This window comes from Athene noctua, chromosome 2 (genome assembly GCF_965140245.1).
Source record: "Athene noctua chromosome 2, bAthNoc1.hap1.1, whole genome shotgun sequence".
NCBI classification, from domain to species: domain Eukaryota; kingdom Metazoa; phylum Chordata; class Aves; order Strigiformes; family Strigidae; genus Athene; species Athene noctua.
The window spans coordinates 51,014,996-51,030,618 of NC_134038.1; the positions used below are offsets into that span (position 1 = coordinate 51,014,996).

Consider the following 15,623-nt stretch of genomic DNA (forward strand, 5'->3'; position numbering starts at 1 on the left):
TTCCAGAAATTACAGTCATTTGTAGGTACTGAAATAATGGCACACACGTTTTATTTCTGTTCTGTCTGGGTAACTCGGTAAATTGTGTATTGATTATGCTAATACAGCTAGTGTCTCTATTACTTGTCTGCAGAAATTATTCAAACATGTAGATTGAAGATGCACTTGGCAAAGTTACTATCTTAAGAAAAGGCTTTTGTGCAAAGATGGCTTTAAATTGAATTACTAATCATATGCTAATGGAAATGTATAGATTAAGTATTGAATTATAGGAAATGCAAAGTGCAGGTTAAAAATACATATTCTAAACTTCCTATCCTGACAGTCTTAGTTGCTATATTAGGTTTATTTTCACATCTCTCAAGGAATATGTTTTAGGAAGGAATAAATCAATAGCAATCTATTTTTATAGTTTATTTTGGGGTATGTGGCTTCTTCTGCTTTGTTTAACAAGCTGAAAAAAGGCTCAGGCATTTGGGGCAGTTTTCTTTTTAAAAATTTATTAACCCACCTAGACTAGAAGAAAATAGACTTTTTTCAATTATCTTTTGCTTTTATTTTATTATGGTTTGTAATAGCTCAGAAGCCATAAATCTTAGCCAGATTTCTCCAAAAGGCTTCCCTTTCAGTGAAAATGTCCTTTTTCACATTTCTAATTTTATCCATTTCTTTTCCATACAAGGTTTTTCCCAGGCATCAACTAGAAATGACTTGTGCTCTTCCTTAGGGTACTAAATCTACAGATTAACTTTTCAGTGAAGGGGAATCCTGGTTAGTCAGTAGAATATGAATGAGATTTTGCAAGCTAGAAAATTTGTGTATATTTTGTACTAACTTTATAGAATAATCTCTCTCCTTTATAGGCTAACCATGTGTCCCTTGAAGAGACTCTTAAGCAAGAGGGGTGAAATCCTCATTGATCAGCAGGTGTTGCTGTAGAGCAGTCAGGAGATTAATTCTATTTTTAGGACCTCTATAACAAAATTCCCACAGGTTTTCCTCATTGGCTGTCCGTGATGGTACTACTTGATTAGTTGGTTGTTCTGGTTTTTTGTATTGGGGGTTTTTGATTTTTTTTTTGTTGTTTAAAAAGGAATAGTTGGTCTTAATGTTGACATTCAGCAGGCTAAGCATGAGAGGTGCTCTGAACTGGAACCAGAGTTTGTCTTGGACACTGACTGTACCAAAGCTGCAATGTCCTAACCTTTCACATAGATACAGCTTCAGTTTAGAGATATGATTTTTGCAGTAAAATTTTAAAAGCTGGTATCTGTCCAACCCACAAGCTTTTATAATAGGAGATAGAACTGACATGCTGGAATTCTGTTTTCCCTTACTGAGTTTTTTTTTTTTTTAAATTGCTCTCAAGAAGTGTGGTGCCACAGTTGTTGTGGTGGTCTGGTCTTTTTCCGAAATTTTATTATTCAGGGTTCCTATATGTTTTGGTTTTTGAAAGCTGCATTGAGAAAACATGTAGTAGGGCCTTGATGGTTTCTTATTTTAAGGAATGGATAAGTCAATTGAGAAATATTTCTACAGCTAACAAAACAGGTGACCTGTGGTCATAAACGCATGGTTGTGGGGAGAAGGAATATTGTTGCTTTCATGACATTGTTTCAAATGTATCTAGAAGTGCTGTTCCGCAGTAGCATCACCTATTCATAGTCTGGATTCATAAGCTATTGGTTTGATTTCCTGAGGCCTCTCCTTTTACTAGTATTCTGTGACTTTGTTACCTAGAATTTAGCTTAGCTTATGCTAGGGTGTGGCATATGCTGTAATGACGATGACATCTGTATGTACAATTACAGTCCTAGAGTACTGGTAATTTTGATGTTTGCGTTAATAATAGTGCATACATGATACTGTTTTATCTGCATATCATCCTTATGGCTTTTTTTTAGTTACGTTTCATGCTAGTGCTAGAGAAATGGTTTTAGTTAGCAAAATTTAGAGCATCTCTCTATGTAGGTTCTGTTTAAAGTTGCCTTCCTCTCCTGAAAGAAAATGGTATAATATTTAAGGGAAGTTAATGTTGGCTGCATGTCACATTTACCTTTCATAGTCAGGTGAGTTTAACAGTGGCCTAAGAGCTGAAATAGCACTGAAGTTTTCAGAATTTGATTGTGGAAAGGCATAAAATGCTAGTCAAGAGTTTACCTGATGCTACCAGCTGCAGCTAACTTAATGTAACAAATACCCATGCTCGTTGGAGGAATGATCTAATGTATTGCAAAGGAAAATGAGATGCTATTTTGTAGTTGATTTGTGCTAATGCTAAGATTTCCCTAACTCTGTGGGTTTTGTGGGCTAGTTTTCTTAATCCTTTTACCATATTTCCCCCTAAATGTGGTTTTAATTTTCCTGAGAAATATGTCACTCTTGTTGAATATTATTAGCAACTCTTTGTGCCGTGGCCTGTTGTGACCTACTTGTTTCTTTTGTGACTGAGAATCCTTAAAGGGGTTGATCAATGGTTTAGAAAGATGCTAACAGGAAAGTTAACCTGCTCTGATACTGGTTTCCTTTTTTTAGTGTAATAAAGACATAGCGGTCAGCTGTTGTTGAAAGCAAACCTCAGCGCTCTCAGAATTTTCAGATCCCTAGAGTTAACAGGGAAGTTTTAAGCATTTGGTTTCACAAGACATACACTGTCGTGTTTTCACATTACAAAACTGCATACCTGAAAACCATTTGTTAGGCAGTATCAGTGTTTCCTTTTTCCATTTTAAGGCATAAAAATGTTTGATGTACCTCTCAGCACTGCGAAGCTGAACACATTTCAGTGTGCAGTCACTTCTGACTAGCAGTGAGAGATTTGGGTACTGCAGCTGGTGGCAGCAGACAGTCAGTACTGAAGAGCAGAAAAGATGAGATCTTGCATTTTGGTTTGCATAGCCTTACAAGTGGAGATCTGCTTCAAACAAGCAGATCTTGTTTACTTCTTAGTAGGTAGCTGCTATTTTAAAGTTTCCCACTTGAGAATCAGTTCTTGAAAAGTTCAGGTTTGGCCATCTCAATTTCATCTTGAAACTTAAAAAATGATAGCATTTTTAAACTGACTTTCTGGACTGAATTGTGACATGTATGGTGGTTGAGGATTTCACTGGTAGATAACAGATATGTCTGCAATCCTTAGTAAGGTTTATCAGTAGGTACTGATGACCAAGGTGAGTTTCCTCTTGAGGGATGGAACGGTGGACTCATTTTTCAGTATTAGAGCTTGTTCTTCAGAACATTTTTTGGAAATAGATCAACAGCTGATGGTGGGCATAGACAGGGTCAGGTTGGGCTGCTGCAGAGGTTTCACTGGGGCCTTTAAGGGGGTCACAAAAGGTGGTGTTTGTTTTGGTTTTCTTTTTTAAACTGCATACTAGTTGTATCCATTATTGTCTTGCTTTACTAACGAGTTTTACTGATCTGTGCTGCCCTAGTGAAAAATCTTTCTATTTAGTTTAGTTTGTGTTTGACCATGTGTTCCGTGAAACTCAGATTTTCATGAGCTTTTCCCATTGCTTTCTTTGTCTGACCAGTTTCCTTTAGCTGTGAGGACTGCTGGGATGACTGCTTCAGCATAACAAAGAAAATCATACAGTCTTATCACAGCTGAAGTACTGGTAACTTCACGTCAGCAAAATATAAGTTCAGTTGAAACAGTCAGCTCATAAAATTGTATTTTGTGAAATACTTGACTTACTCCAGGGCCGGGGAACTATCAGATCTCTGTTGATGAGTGTGCTTACTAGCCACAGCTCCGGGACAGAGATAGAGATTGTTTAGAGTCTTCCAGAGATTGTATTTGACTCTTACTAATATATGCACTGTGTTTCAAGTTTCTGGTGTCCTAAGAGTGTCCTTATGAAAACTGGTGTTTTTTTTCTAGAAACTCAGATTCTAGAAACAACCAGTTGTATGAAGCCTTGGGGTTGGCGGAGGAGGAAAAGAGGTACCTGTGGAGTGTGTATATGTATCTCTTCTTTTGAATATATGTCTAGATTTATATGTGACCCTAAGTGTTGCACTCTCTTGTCCCAAGAACCAGGAAAAGTACCCCAAATCTTTGGGTTTTAACTCAGTTGCATGATTATTTTTTTGAGTTCTGAATTCTTGGGAGTGGAAATGCTGCAGAAGTGCAGTCTTTCCCCTTTCAGCTTTTTCCCCTGTGGAGGGAGAATGAATTCTTTTCTCTCCGCTGTTCTCTGACTCAAAGAACTCAGTCTTTGGGAGAACAAAAAGGAAATGGTTCTGCCTTTTAGCTCTTCCCTTACTTTTACTTTGGGAGAGTCAATCCTACTTAGGCATCGTATCAGAGCATATGAGAACAGCTCTCTAATTTTTCAATGTAGCAGCAGAATGGCTCTTGTTAGGTTCACTCTTGCCCAACAAGTTTTGAATAGTGAATCTGACAAGAATTGTATTGTTTTTAGTTCTACTGCTCTGGAAAGCTGTGAGCCAAGGGAAAGATGCTGGCATGGTGTATACAGTAAAACAGCATGGGGTTAGTTCTCCTTTGCAAGGCTGTCTGCACTGCTGAGATGTTTGCTACTGAATATAGGATTATTATATTTTTTTTAAAGCTTATATATGAATTAGCACGCACACCTCTCCCGTCTGCCAGGAGAAGGCTTTCTCTTATCCATGTGGAGTGAGTAGAATCTTAAAGCCCAGAATTATTCCCATTTAGTTCCATAATCAAATATAGTAGAGTGCATTGAAGACAAATATCCCAGAGGAAATTTGATTTGGTTTTTTAAGCCATGAAAACGATTTGGTCACTCTGTTCTCAGATTTGTAGTTCCATACAGCAATGTATTCTGTTTTGGTCTGGTCTTACACTTTCGCGCTTTGCAGTGCAGCTTTTCTTGCCCATGTTGTACAAGCATTACTGGCTTTCAGAACTGAAGCTGGTGTAAAGATGCTTGAAACACTTCAGCTACCTACCTAACATCTTTTTTTTTTGTTTTGTTTTTGTTTTGTTTACCTTTTTCTGACAGTAGAAGAAAATGAAACAGAGGACCAGCAGGCAGGTGTGGGACACACAGCCGCACAGACTGGTAATGCTGAATTCCTTCATTAGTGCTTGCTTACTGTTTGACAACAGTGTGAGGGATTTTTGTATCGGGGTGTTTTTGCAAAGCCTGCACACTTCTTTCTCTGTTTCAGTTTAGAATGCATTCTTGGGGCTTGCAATGGAAAATAACATTCCTCTCCCCTCACCGTTCAATTCCTGAGAATTAGAAACTGCCTTTTGTAGGTCAGCCAACGGAAAGTGAGATGCTTCTAAAGTGCAGCATGCTTCTCTCTTTTTTTTTTTTCTTTTTTTCCCCCTTTTAGGTTAAAAATAATCCTTCTCTACATCCTTTACATAAAACCCCACCCTATGCCATTTCAGATAAAATTGAATATTCATTCCACTTAAACTATTTTCATATTTGTAAAATATGTGGATAAAGGTAATTTCTTTTAGGATTGTTGTATAATTTCTTACCAGTCAGGAGTTAATTAAGGGCTCCTTAATTTTAAATCAGTGAGACTGGGTGGACAAAGCTGTTGTTTGAGTCAGCATCACAGGGATATTTACTGTTATGAAGAAATAACTGTTAATTCCCAGTAACAACAAGGGTTCTTTTATTCTCCAATATGATCCTGAGAATGCAAGAAATGCTTCACTTCTGTCTTTGGTACTGATTCTGCAGAGTTTTATCTGAAGAGCAGGACTGACTCATCTGAATAGTCTCATTCATTCAGCTGAGGTCACCTTTTGGAGTAAGGACTGACTCTGTAAGGATATTCCTAGAAGGCTAGTCATCTCTGAATACATGTAGGTAATTTGTTTGAGAACAGTTGGAGTTATTCCTCTTATGAAGGTGAAGAACACAGTTATTATTTTCTTCACCTAGAAGACTTTTTATTTCTCTTGTGTGTGTGTCCTGTGGGTTTGTGTTTGGTGTTTGGTGCCTTTTATAGGTTCTAGCAGCTCTGCACATAAAATGTATTGTTTGAAAAGAGGAAATAAAAGTGAGAGTTCTGCTTTTTAATGGGAAATTTCTCAAACTCTTCTGAAAGTACTTATCTCTCCATTTAGCTACCTGCAAACTTATACTGCTGTAGACACATGAAGTTGAAAAATAGAGGACTGCAAAACTTGGTATCAATATGACAAGGAATGATTGCTTTTCTGCATTTTTTTCTTAAAATAATTCTCAATGGCTAAGTTGTCTTTCTGGTTATTTATTTCCCATCATGTCCTGTGTTGTTCTCTGTCTGCTTCTAGGCAAGATTTAACATTCTGTGTTTCCCTATAGCAAGAATGCAGTGCTGATACTAAAAACAAAAAACCTTCAGATAGAGCAAGCAGTACAGAAGGCCCACACTGTGTACACACTGCCAGAAGTTTTTATAGTAATACTTTGTATCTAAGCTCTGGCTCTAACCATTAAATGTGCTTTTTATAGAGTACCAAGTTATAAATGTAGTGCAGCTACGGCATATTAATCTTACTGCAGAGATTTAATGAGGCAGTTGTTTTGCGATGGACACTATTGGGAGCAGAGAGCAACAGAGTTTTACTTTACCACTGAGCTGAAGAAATATTCCTTGCCTGGTAATAATTATAACCACATGATCTAAGTTTTCCTTTCTTTTGCCAGCATTTTTCCATGCAGAAGTGTCTTGGAAGGAGGTCTACTGCAAGGCAGTGAAATGGATTGGAAAGAAGGCTGTTTGCTTGGTAGTTAGATGTTTTACTTGTGATTAGCTATGGATCTTTGTAGCATAGGCAGAAATATGTAAGATGAGTTTCAAGAATACAGATAGTCTTTGCCAGTCCACTGAGATGGCTTTTAGATATTCATTACTTTTACTTGACTTTTATATGGGTTATAAAAAGTAAATGTGGTGAAACCTCATTTTTACATGGGCAGAATAGAATTTCTGCTGGTTGGCCTTAAACCGCTCCCATACTTGAAATTAATTGAAGTCCATGGCTTTATTGCCTCCAACACTTTTAAGCCAATGCAATTTTTCATTTTCCCCAAAGTTGCAGTTTTATTAGACCAAGTTACAGCAATAACATCCCTTATGAGGAGGAGGAAGAAGGGAAGGGGAGAACCACCTGCCAGGGAACATAGTAATGAGAAAATCATGCTTCTTTTAATTTCCATTTATAAATAATGTTAACATAATCAGTAACAGAAGACAACTGGTCTTTCTTTTCTTTTATTTTTTTGAAGTGCCTTAATAGGCTGGATTTATTTCTGTTTATAAAAAGTAACCCTCCTTTCCATGCTAGATAATTTTCAGTGATATCTGCAGATGGAGCTGATGTGTGCATTGTTGCTGTTGTGCATTGAAAAATTTCAGATGGTTCACAACAGTCGCTGAAATAGGGCAAGGAAGCCTCTGGAAATGACAGTGGCATTTGCAGATGTTGGGAAAGGCAATCTTACTATGAAGACAATCTTTGCTGAGGGAATTGTGGCTGTGATTGTGGCAGATATTTGTGAGTAAGGTATGTGGGAGATAAATGACATTTGCCCTGAAGTCTGTATGTGAGCATGAGCTTTGAACAGGAGGTTAAGGAGAAAGTATAGATGAATGCATATTGCATTTATAAAATGAGTTTTATTCTAGTCTTTCAAAAGAGCAGTTCAAATAAGGCAGTTTATCCTCAGTTTAAATAACTGTTTAAGCTTAGACCAGCTCTTGATGGAAGTTATTTGTTGTTGTAACAGAAAAGGTATCTATTCACAGGGTGTTCAGATGATATTTTCTTTCTTTAAATACCTTTTTATTTTGGTGGTGACATCTCTTCATGGAAGCGGATCACAGTGGAAATACATTCATTGAGAGGGGCTGAGACTGCCAGAACTCATTTCACAAAGCTGTCGTAGGCTAAACTCAAACCTAGGTCCCAGAGGGTCCCACTTAAGTGTTGACCTAAAAACAAATGTGCCAGTTGGCTAGAGCATGTATTCTAAAGTTGCAGCAGAAGGGAATAAGCTTGACTGACTTCTGTCCCTGTAGAGTTTATATCTGCAAATGCAGAAGGAGAAGCAAAACATTTATTAGTCTTAAAATGATTCTAATTTTAATAACTGGTCTCTAAGTAGGAAGCTTTAAATTGAGTGATTCTTTAGGCTTTTGTGCATTAAGGGGTGCATGTGTGCCTACGTGTGTGTGTATTGCTGAATTCCTCTAAAGTGCAAGTGTTCCTGAATAATAAGTCTTCAGAATTCCCTCCCCTCCCTTTTCTTTCCTTCAGCATTGTACTTAAAGTAGAGTCAGACGCTACCCTTATTTTAAAACAAACAGGTCTGTAAACTTTATGTGCAGCATTTAAATACTCATGTTAAAATTCAAACCCAGTGCCCACATTTCCCTGAGTGCTGTCAGTTTTATGAGATGAAACTGGGAGCTTGAGCTGAACAACTAATAGTATGCAATGTGCACATGCTGCCTTCCAACAAGTGTTTAATGATGTTGGGGTCAGTTTGCAACAGTTAAGACAATTATTTCTTTTTCTGAATTGCTTATAACGGTGGTGATCTCCTAACTACTTTTATTAATCTTGCAAAATATCTTGGAAGATGAAGTGTCAATGGAAGTTATTAGATTCAGAGCATTCAGCAATGGCTAAAATGCCTTAAAGTCCTTTTATTTAATTAACATCCCTTTTTGGTGTGTAAATTTGCAGACCACTTCTCTATTTGGAAGTAACTGCCCAAGTGGAAGTTTTCACTCTTTAAAGAACCTTGTGCATGTAATTTGTGATATTTGCTTTCAGAATGTGTTTTTTATTTTTAAAATTAATCTGCTTTTCCTCTGTAATATAATTCCCTTAAAAATAAATTCTGCCCTTTACCCCTGTCAAAGAAATTCCTCTGTTTTGATCATGAGCCACATAGCATGGGGAAGACTTCCTGACATGGGTCATTTCCAGTTTCTGCTTGCGGGTCCGTCTGTATTTGAGCAGATAAAGGGCAGGGTGCAGCAGCATGGACCAAAGGATTTAGGAAAGTGATGAGAGCCCTGACCTTTGTTGTGGGCAGCAAGAACGCCTGCGCTTTGTGCACAGTGGCAAATACAGAAATGGCTGTGCCCACATCACTGTAGGGGGCTGAGAGAGGATTTAAGAGTGATTTAAACAGGAATCTCCCTCCTCCTTCTCACTGCTTCCCCATTCTAATCTGAATTTAGTGTTAGCATGTTTTAGCTTCTCTCCAGTAGTTGTGCATGATCCTGATCAATTGCAATGCTAAATAAAGTGGGTTCACAGATGACATCTCTGTGTTGCTGTGGTCGAGAATCCTATTTCTGGTTAATCACCAGCTTGGCTGAAGAGTGTAACATCTTAAAATGTACTTGCACAATCTCCTGTTATTATGTGTTTGTCCGTGTTTTCTAAAATGACTTGTTTCAGTCTTAGTTCTCTCAAATACCTAAAATGAAAGATGAGGCGGCCAAAACAGAAAAGAGAAAAGTGGTGAAACACTTGCATGCCTTTTGCTGGAATGTACACAGCCATTTTTCTTTTGCATTTCACTTGTTGTACTGTGGTTCCCAAGGAAAAACAAAGTTAAGTGCCAGCTTGCTTTATTAGGGAAGACAGATTGTTTTATTTCTGTCTTTTGAAGGAAGCTTTTAGTAAAGTGGGCAAAAAGTCAGAAGTAGTTAAAGCTACTCTGCTCCTCCTCAGAGGAGGAAAAGTTCTAGAGTGCATTATCTCACTCTGCACTGATCATCTGCTGAACTGAGGTAGTGCAGCGAGCTGTGTGGCTTCTCTGGGTGTAGGGCATGGTGGTGAGACTGCACATTTCTTCCAGTTTAGAAGCTTCAGCTGGGCTCAGGATTAGAGCTATCCTGCTATCCCCAAAATACTTGTTAACATGTCAAACAGACAAAACTCACCTTGTGCACTGTTTAGGTTTTACAGTAGTTTCAAGTTTTCCATGATCTGACAAATAAAGGAATTGTATTGGTTTTGTCTTAAGTCATACACAAGTTCAAAGCATGTGTAGCATTTTGACCCAGGGTGTAATCTTTCCAGGACTTGCTTTGTGTCAAATAGTGTGGTGATAAGAGTATTGGAAGGGATTGTAAAACCAAGATTAATTTCATGTTTATGTAAATCAAATTTGCTAGTCTTTTAATTCTGGTAATTTCCTGTGAAATGCTGTAGTTAACAGTGAAAAGAAGTTCCAGCACAATCATTGATTTGATTTTTCTTTTTATTGGAAACTAATTGCATAGGTGGCTTATCCTTTCTTACAATGATCAAAGCAGCTTCAATAGCTGTGATAAAATTGACAAACCTAACATTGAAGCATGGAAGAATTGCTTGAGTAAGAAATGGACCTGCATTTGAGGGAGTAGATGAAATTCTCCTTTTATCGAGATTAGAAAAAAAATAAGGAAAAAAGCCTCTTTTGCTTATTTAGCAATAAAATCTACTGTGTGCTGCAGGCTCATGCCAAACATGTTTCTTTTCATTATTGCCACAAGAACCTATCTTAATTTTTTTTTTTTTTCTTTTTAAAGGTTCTCTTCTTAGATGCCTGATGTCATGGTCTTGATTTTCTTTCAGACCCTAACTGTAAACTAGAAGACAAGGCAGAAGATGGAGAAGTGCTAGACTGTAAGAAAAGGCCGGATGAAGGGGAGGAGTTAGAAGAAGAAGCTGTGCACAGCTGTGACAGCTGCCTCCAGGTGTTTGAGTCACTGAGTGATATCACAGAACACAAGATTAATCAATGTCAACTGACAGGTAAACAATACTTATCACTTTGTGGCTTCTTGCACTGTTCTGTTTGTGATTCCCATCCTTTGCTTCTGGTCTTCCTCCTCCTTTCTCAGTTATTTTACTCCTGTGCTTGAATGCATGGGTGAGACCTTTATAAACAGATTCTGGGACAGAATTATACTGTAAATGGAGCACTGTAAATTTCAAAGAATGCATAGATAATTACTGCATTGTCACTGTATTTAAAGTGTTTGTTAGCTGTCTGTGCCCAACTGCTGCGTGCATTTTCTAGACTCATGCTGTTTACAGCTTTCTGTACTTTGCTTATACACGTATTTTTTTAAGTCACTTGTGAACGCACAGGGTATTTATAAGTGGGGTTTAAATGCAGCCATATAATGAATGAATTTGCACAACAACATGTTGCAGATCTGGGCTGGATGTTGCATTAATCTAATCTGTTAACTACAAATGACTGCACAGTAATCAGTAACTGAAAGTTGAGAGGAATGAAGTAAATTGTTAGAGGGAAAATAAAATCCCAGCTTTAGTCAAGGGGTAGAACTGAGTACTGGTCAGATATTACTGAGTTGAGCAGAGCTGGTTGAATGGACCTGTAGCCAACCTAGCTTCCTCTTTGAAATGAGTCTAGCCCCCTCACTGAGGAAACCCCATGAAATCTGCTGAAGTAGTTTTGCCCTTTAGATTCAGTAGGTCTTTCTTTTGATGGTATGCTCTGTAGGTCCAAACAGAAAGGTGGTTTTGGTTTTTGTTTGATGGTGCTTTTAGTTTTAGTCTCTACAATGTAAAATTTATTTATTGTACTGTGCAGTTATATTAAAGCCTTTCTTTATTACGACTTTGCAAACAAGGGAATGCTTTCAGAAAGTATGCATGTGCTCATGTTTGGAGAACTTTCTGAGTTATTTTTGATTCCAGTAGATCCATAGGCTAAGTCTTGGCAGGATGACATAAAAGTCAAGTAGCAGTACTGCTCTTGGGTATAAAGTGTGAAAAGAAGGTGAGCAGAAGAGGATAAGTAGGCAGGAATAGAAGGAATGGTCAGGAAGTAATGTGAATTTGTCAAATGGTTTTAATCCCAACTTCAAATTACGGAAGATGAAAACCTGCTACAGCAAGAAACTCTTATTAATACATCTCTTTGCCTTTTCTTACCTGTAAAATGTTTTTTTAACTTCAAATACAGCCAGTTTGGCCATTCCCTAATCACTGCTACAGACTTCTAGAATGTATTTGTCTGTATTGCTCATATTTTATGGCAGTATGGACATTCTCTCTTGACTTTAAAAAACTTAATGTTTTTCTTTCCTTTTCTTCACACCTCTCTTCTTTCTTTTGTTCTTTCTATGCTGAAAAATTAGTGGCTTTAGCTTGTCTCTTCCCTCTTCCAGAAAGCATTCCCCCTGCCCTGATTGTCTCGATCTCCCCATTACTGCCTCTGATCCTATTTATTCATCCCCATTTTTTCACCTTGGTCTGATACAGCTATTTCTCCTTTCCAGTTAGTTAGTACCCACCCCCCCTCTCTGCTTCTAACAAGTGGTTTCTCTGCTTGTAAGCAGCAAGCAGAGTGCACTGAACAGTGCTTGCACAGTTTGGTTGAGAGACTGAAGAAAAGCAGGTGGGGGGAGCCCTAAGTAGGAAGAGTCCCGGAGCACTGCTTCTAACCACAGCAGTTCTTGTAGAGAGTTTGTGGCTAAACAGAAGTGAAAACAAGTATGCCAGATTAGTCCATTTGGGGTGCATCTGTAAAGGCAGGAATACGTGTCAGAGGATGGGAAAATGAAAATGAATCTTGAAGGAAATTGCTTAAATTCCTAAAACTACAAGGAAGCTTGTGATGGTGAATGGGTAGAGATCAGACTGTGTAAAAGCTAATGAAGTGACCAAAAACCTAAACTGCACACCCTTCTGGACTATCAAATTGACAAAAAGCCAACTGTCCTGTTTCTAAATATAAATGATCAAAATACACCCTTAAGTTGAGAGAGCGGTCTTAATGGAGTGGCCAGAGTTGAGTATTTCTTCTTTCTCCAGCAAAAAAATACTAAAAAGGTGCTTAGTGAGGTGAATTCAGTGCAGGGTCCTAAGCTGCATGTATGGCCTAACACTAAGGATACAATATTTAAGAAAGCCTCATTGGTTTAGATTATTGTTAGATAATCAGTGGCAAACAGTTGACACACAAGAAGCTTACCTTTCTCTTCTGAAGTACAATATGTTCGACAAAACTGAAGTTTGCTTTTAACATTTTAGGCAAGCTCCCTGGACTATTGTCTTTCTCTTGGACTTCCACATGTGCCTTTGGGTGCCACACTCAGATTTAGTTTTCAAAAAATGTATTACCATGGAAGAGTGTTTGCTCCTCCCTTTCTCATCACAGTCTTCTGATGCAACAGTATGTTACATAATTGTTGTCTCTTTATGAAGGAGTCCCAATGAAACTAGTAGACACCCCGAGGTATTTGTCCATCACTGAGTTGTTAATGAAAGGCAAGAAGTTTACCAAAATTGAAATTTTTCTACCCTGTTGTGTTGTTAGGATCAACTGTGTTCTCTCTGGAGAAGGGCAGAGTGTATCATCTGTCCCAATGTGTGATCTTTCCAACCTGGGCCTCATCTCAGGTACTGAAAGGTCTCCTAAGTTGTCCATTATGTAAAAATGGCACAGCTGTCAGACTCTGAAGTTCACATTTGACTTCTGAAGCCTTCCAAACCCTGATTGTTCATATGGTTCAGCCAGCTGCAGCTTGTATGGATTTTACTGAGCTTTGGAGGTGCTCTGTGAGATTCATAGGGAGCTGAACTGCAAGAATTTATGAACTACACATATTGACCCAGTTGTAGGGTCACTTTCCATGTGGTTATACTGGGTAAATCAACAGTTATGTTGATGGCACAAATGGGATGGCAAAAGAGTGGCTTAAGACAACCCTTTGGTAAAATTCTGAATATAAAACATGAGAGTTGAGTGTCATACTGTCTTGACTGCTCCTAATTTTACCAACATGCTTGAGAATGGGGCTTGCCACTGTAAGTTCTCAAATTGATACTGGACCTTCTAGTTTTTACATTTGAAAATGTTAGATGTGTTCTTCTGAAGCTTTGACACTTCAGTGGAAGGAGTAAAATTGCTTTAGTGAGTCTTCCTTCTGCACTCTCAACCAAAGACAGGAATGGGGAGAAGGGAGCTGGTTTATTAAACAGTGGTCCCAATCTCTCAAAGTGTCAGTCACCCCCGCCTATTCAGAGGATAGTGGAAGATGAGAGTTACTTACAACTCTGTGAGATTTAGCTCTCGGGATCTTGAATTGCTGTTCTCTTGCAGATTTTTTCAAAGGAGAAGAAGAAAGTTCTCCCCAACTGGTTCCTTCCTGTAATCCGTTGTTTGAATTGAACTCATGTTCTTTTTCTAGAGGAGGACATAGCTGCTCTTTTATCCTAATGTGTGCACTATTGATCTTTTCAATTTGGGTCTGATCCAATATCCATTGAAGTCAATGAAAAGATTCCCATTGACTTCAATGGGGGATGGAACAGGCCCTTCATGAGCTATTTATTAATATTTTTTGCTATCGTCTGAAATTCTTGCGCTGAAGCTTTCTGTGAAAAGGTGATGATTTATTTATGTTAATTGCTGACAATTCCTGTGATGTTTGTGGAATACAGATAGTGGATAAATGGGAGGAGAAGTCCAAAAAATTTCTTCGCAATACTTATAGCCGTGGGCAGATAAGATGCTGAACTATATTAATTTAGTCATTACAAAAGATTGGCAATAAAATTATGGATTTAATAGTGTTTCTGATGTTGATGCATTTCTCACTTTATCCTTCCTGCAGCATTTCCATTTAATAACTCGTTAGCCACTTGCACATCGTCATCCTCTAAGTTGTGTATATAAGTAAAGGATCCAATTAGCATGGTTATGAACCTTATGTCCTCCTAGTATGTGTTGGTTTGGATCTCACTGTAGGAACATGCATGCAGGATCAAAAGTGGTGCACTACTGATAAACCCTCGACTGCACCTTCTTTCCTTCTGCCAACAGGAAAATAAACTTAACCTTTTGCAGTGCTGCCATGTATACTGTTGGTGAGGCACAATTTGTCAGACACTTCCCCTAATCTTCTTCTGCTTGATTTATAATCACTTCTCCCTGTGCAGTGCTTTGTGTTGTTTATTGACCCTTTCAGTCTTCAGGGATTGTACTCTATGAAGTCTCCTCTGTATATTTGAGAACTACCTCTCCGCTGGCTGACTCTGTGTTCAGAAGCATTCAGCGCAAGCTTGGTTCTCTTGAAGATGCTGTAGATTGCTTTGGCATTGGAAGTCTCAGTCATAACCAGAGTAATACTAGAAAAAGGCGCATCCTGTGGTGCTGCCTTGCTTGCAGTCAAACATGCAGTGAACATGCCAGTCTAGTTGGCAGAGTTGTTGAACAACTCAACAGCAGTGGATGTGCTGGTACACACGACTGCCATCCTCCGCCTGAGCATCAGTAGACCTAGTGTGTGTTACAGGACTTTTCCTACTAGCCCCATTGGCATCACAGGCTGTAAAACTCAATGTAGGCTACTGAATCATATGCAGTTCTAGCTTCAAGGCTAAGGGTGTTCTGAGGTAAAAGACAGGAGATATTTCTCCATTGGGGATATTTATTTTACCTTTAGGTGATTAGGTAGACTTAGTTTTACGCTTTGGGCTCTAGCTTAGTTCTTGAGCTTTGACAGGTTGAGTAAGTATGTCAGGTAGAGCTGAGAGCTATTAATGTTATCCCAAGTTGTTTCTGATGTTGGAAAGGTTACTGGCTATAGCTCTGTGTTCCCTGCCAATAAGGAGATGTAGTCCTGCTCAGAGA

General features: G+C 38.4%; 1 protein-coding gene across 8 annotated transcripts in view; it reads left to right on the forward strand.

Moving 5' to 3' along the window:
- The window catches only part of ZNF521 (zinc finger protein 521), a 232,445-nt gene that overhangs the window by 14,204 nt on the left and 202,618 nt on the right, over positions 1-15,623 (forward strand). For 3 of the 8 annotated variants that reach the window (XM_074899058.1, XM_074899051.1, XM_074899056.1), the window contains one exon: positions 10,586-10,765. Coding sequence is in view for 6 of the 8 variants with exons in the window: in XM_074899051.1 (XP_074755152.1) it covers positions 10,586-10,765 (180 nt within the window). In the remaining 2 variants the exon portion in view is untranslated. Of the gene's footprint in view, positions 1-3,883; positions 3,947-4,994; positions 5,055-10,585; positions 10,766-15,623 lie in introns of all 8 variants that reach the window. The other 5 variants (XM_074899050.1, XM_074899052.1, XM_074899057.1 and 2 more) reach the window with 3 other exon arrangements.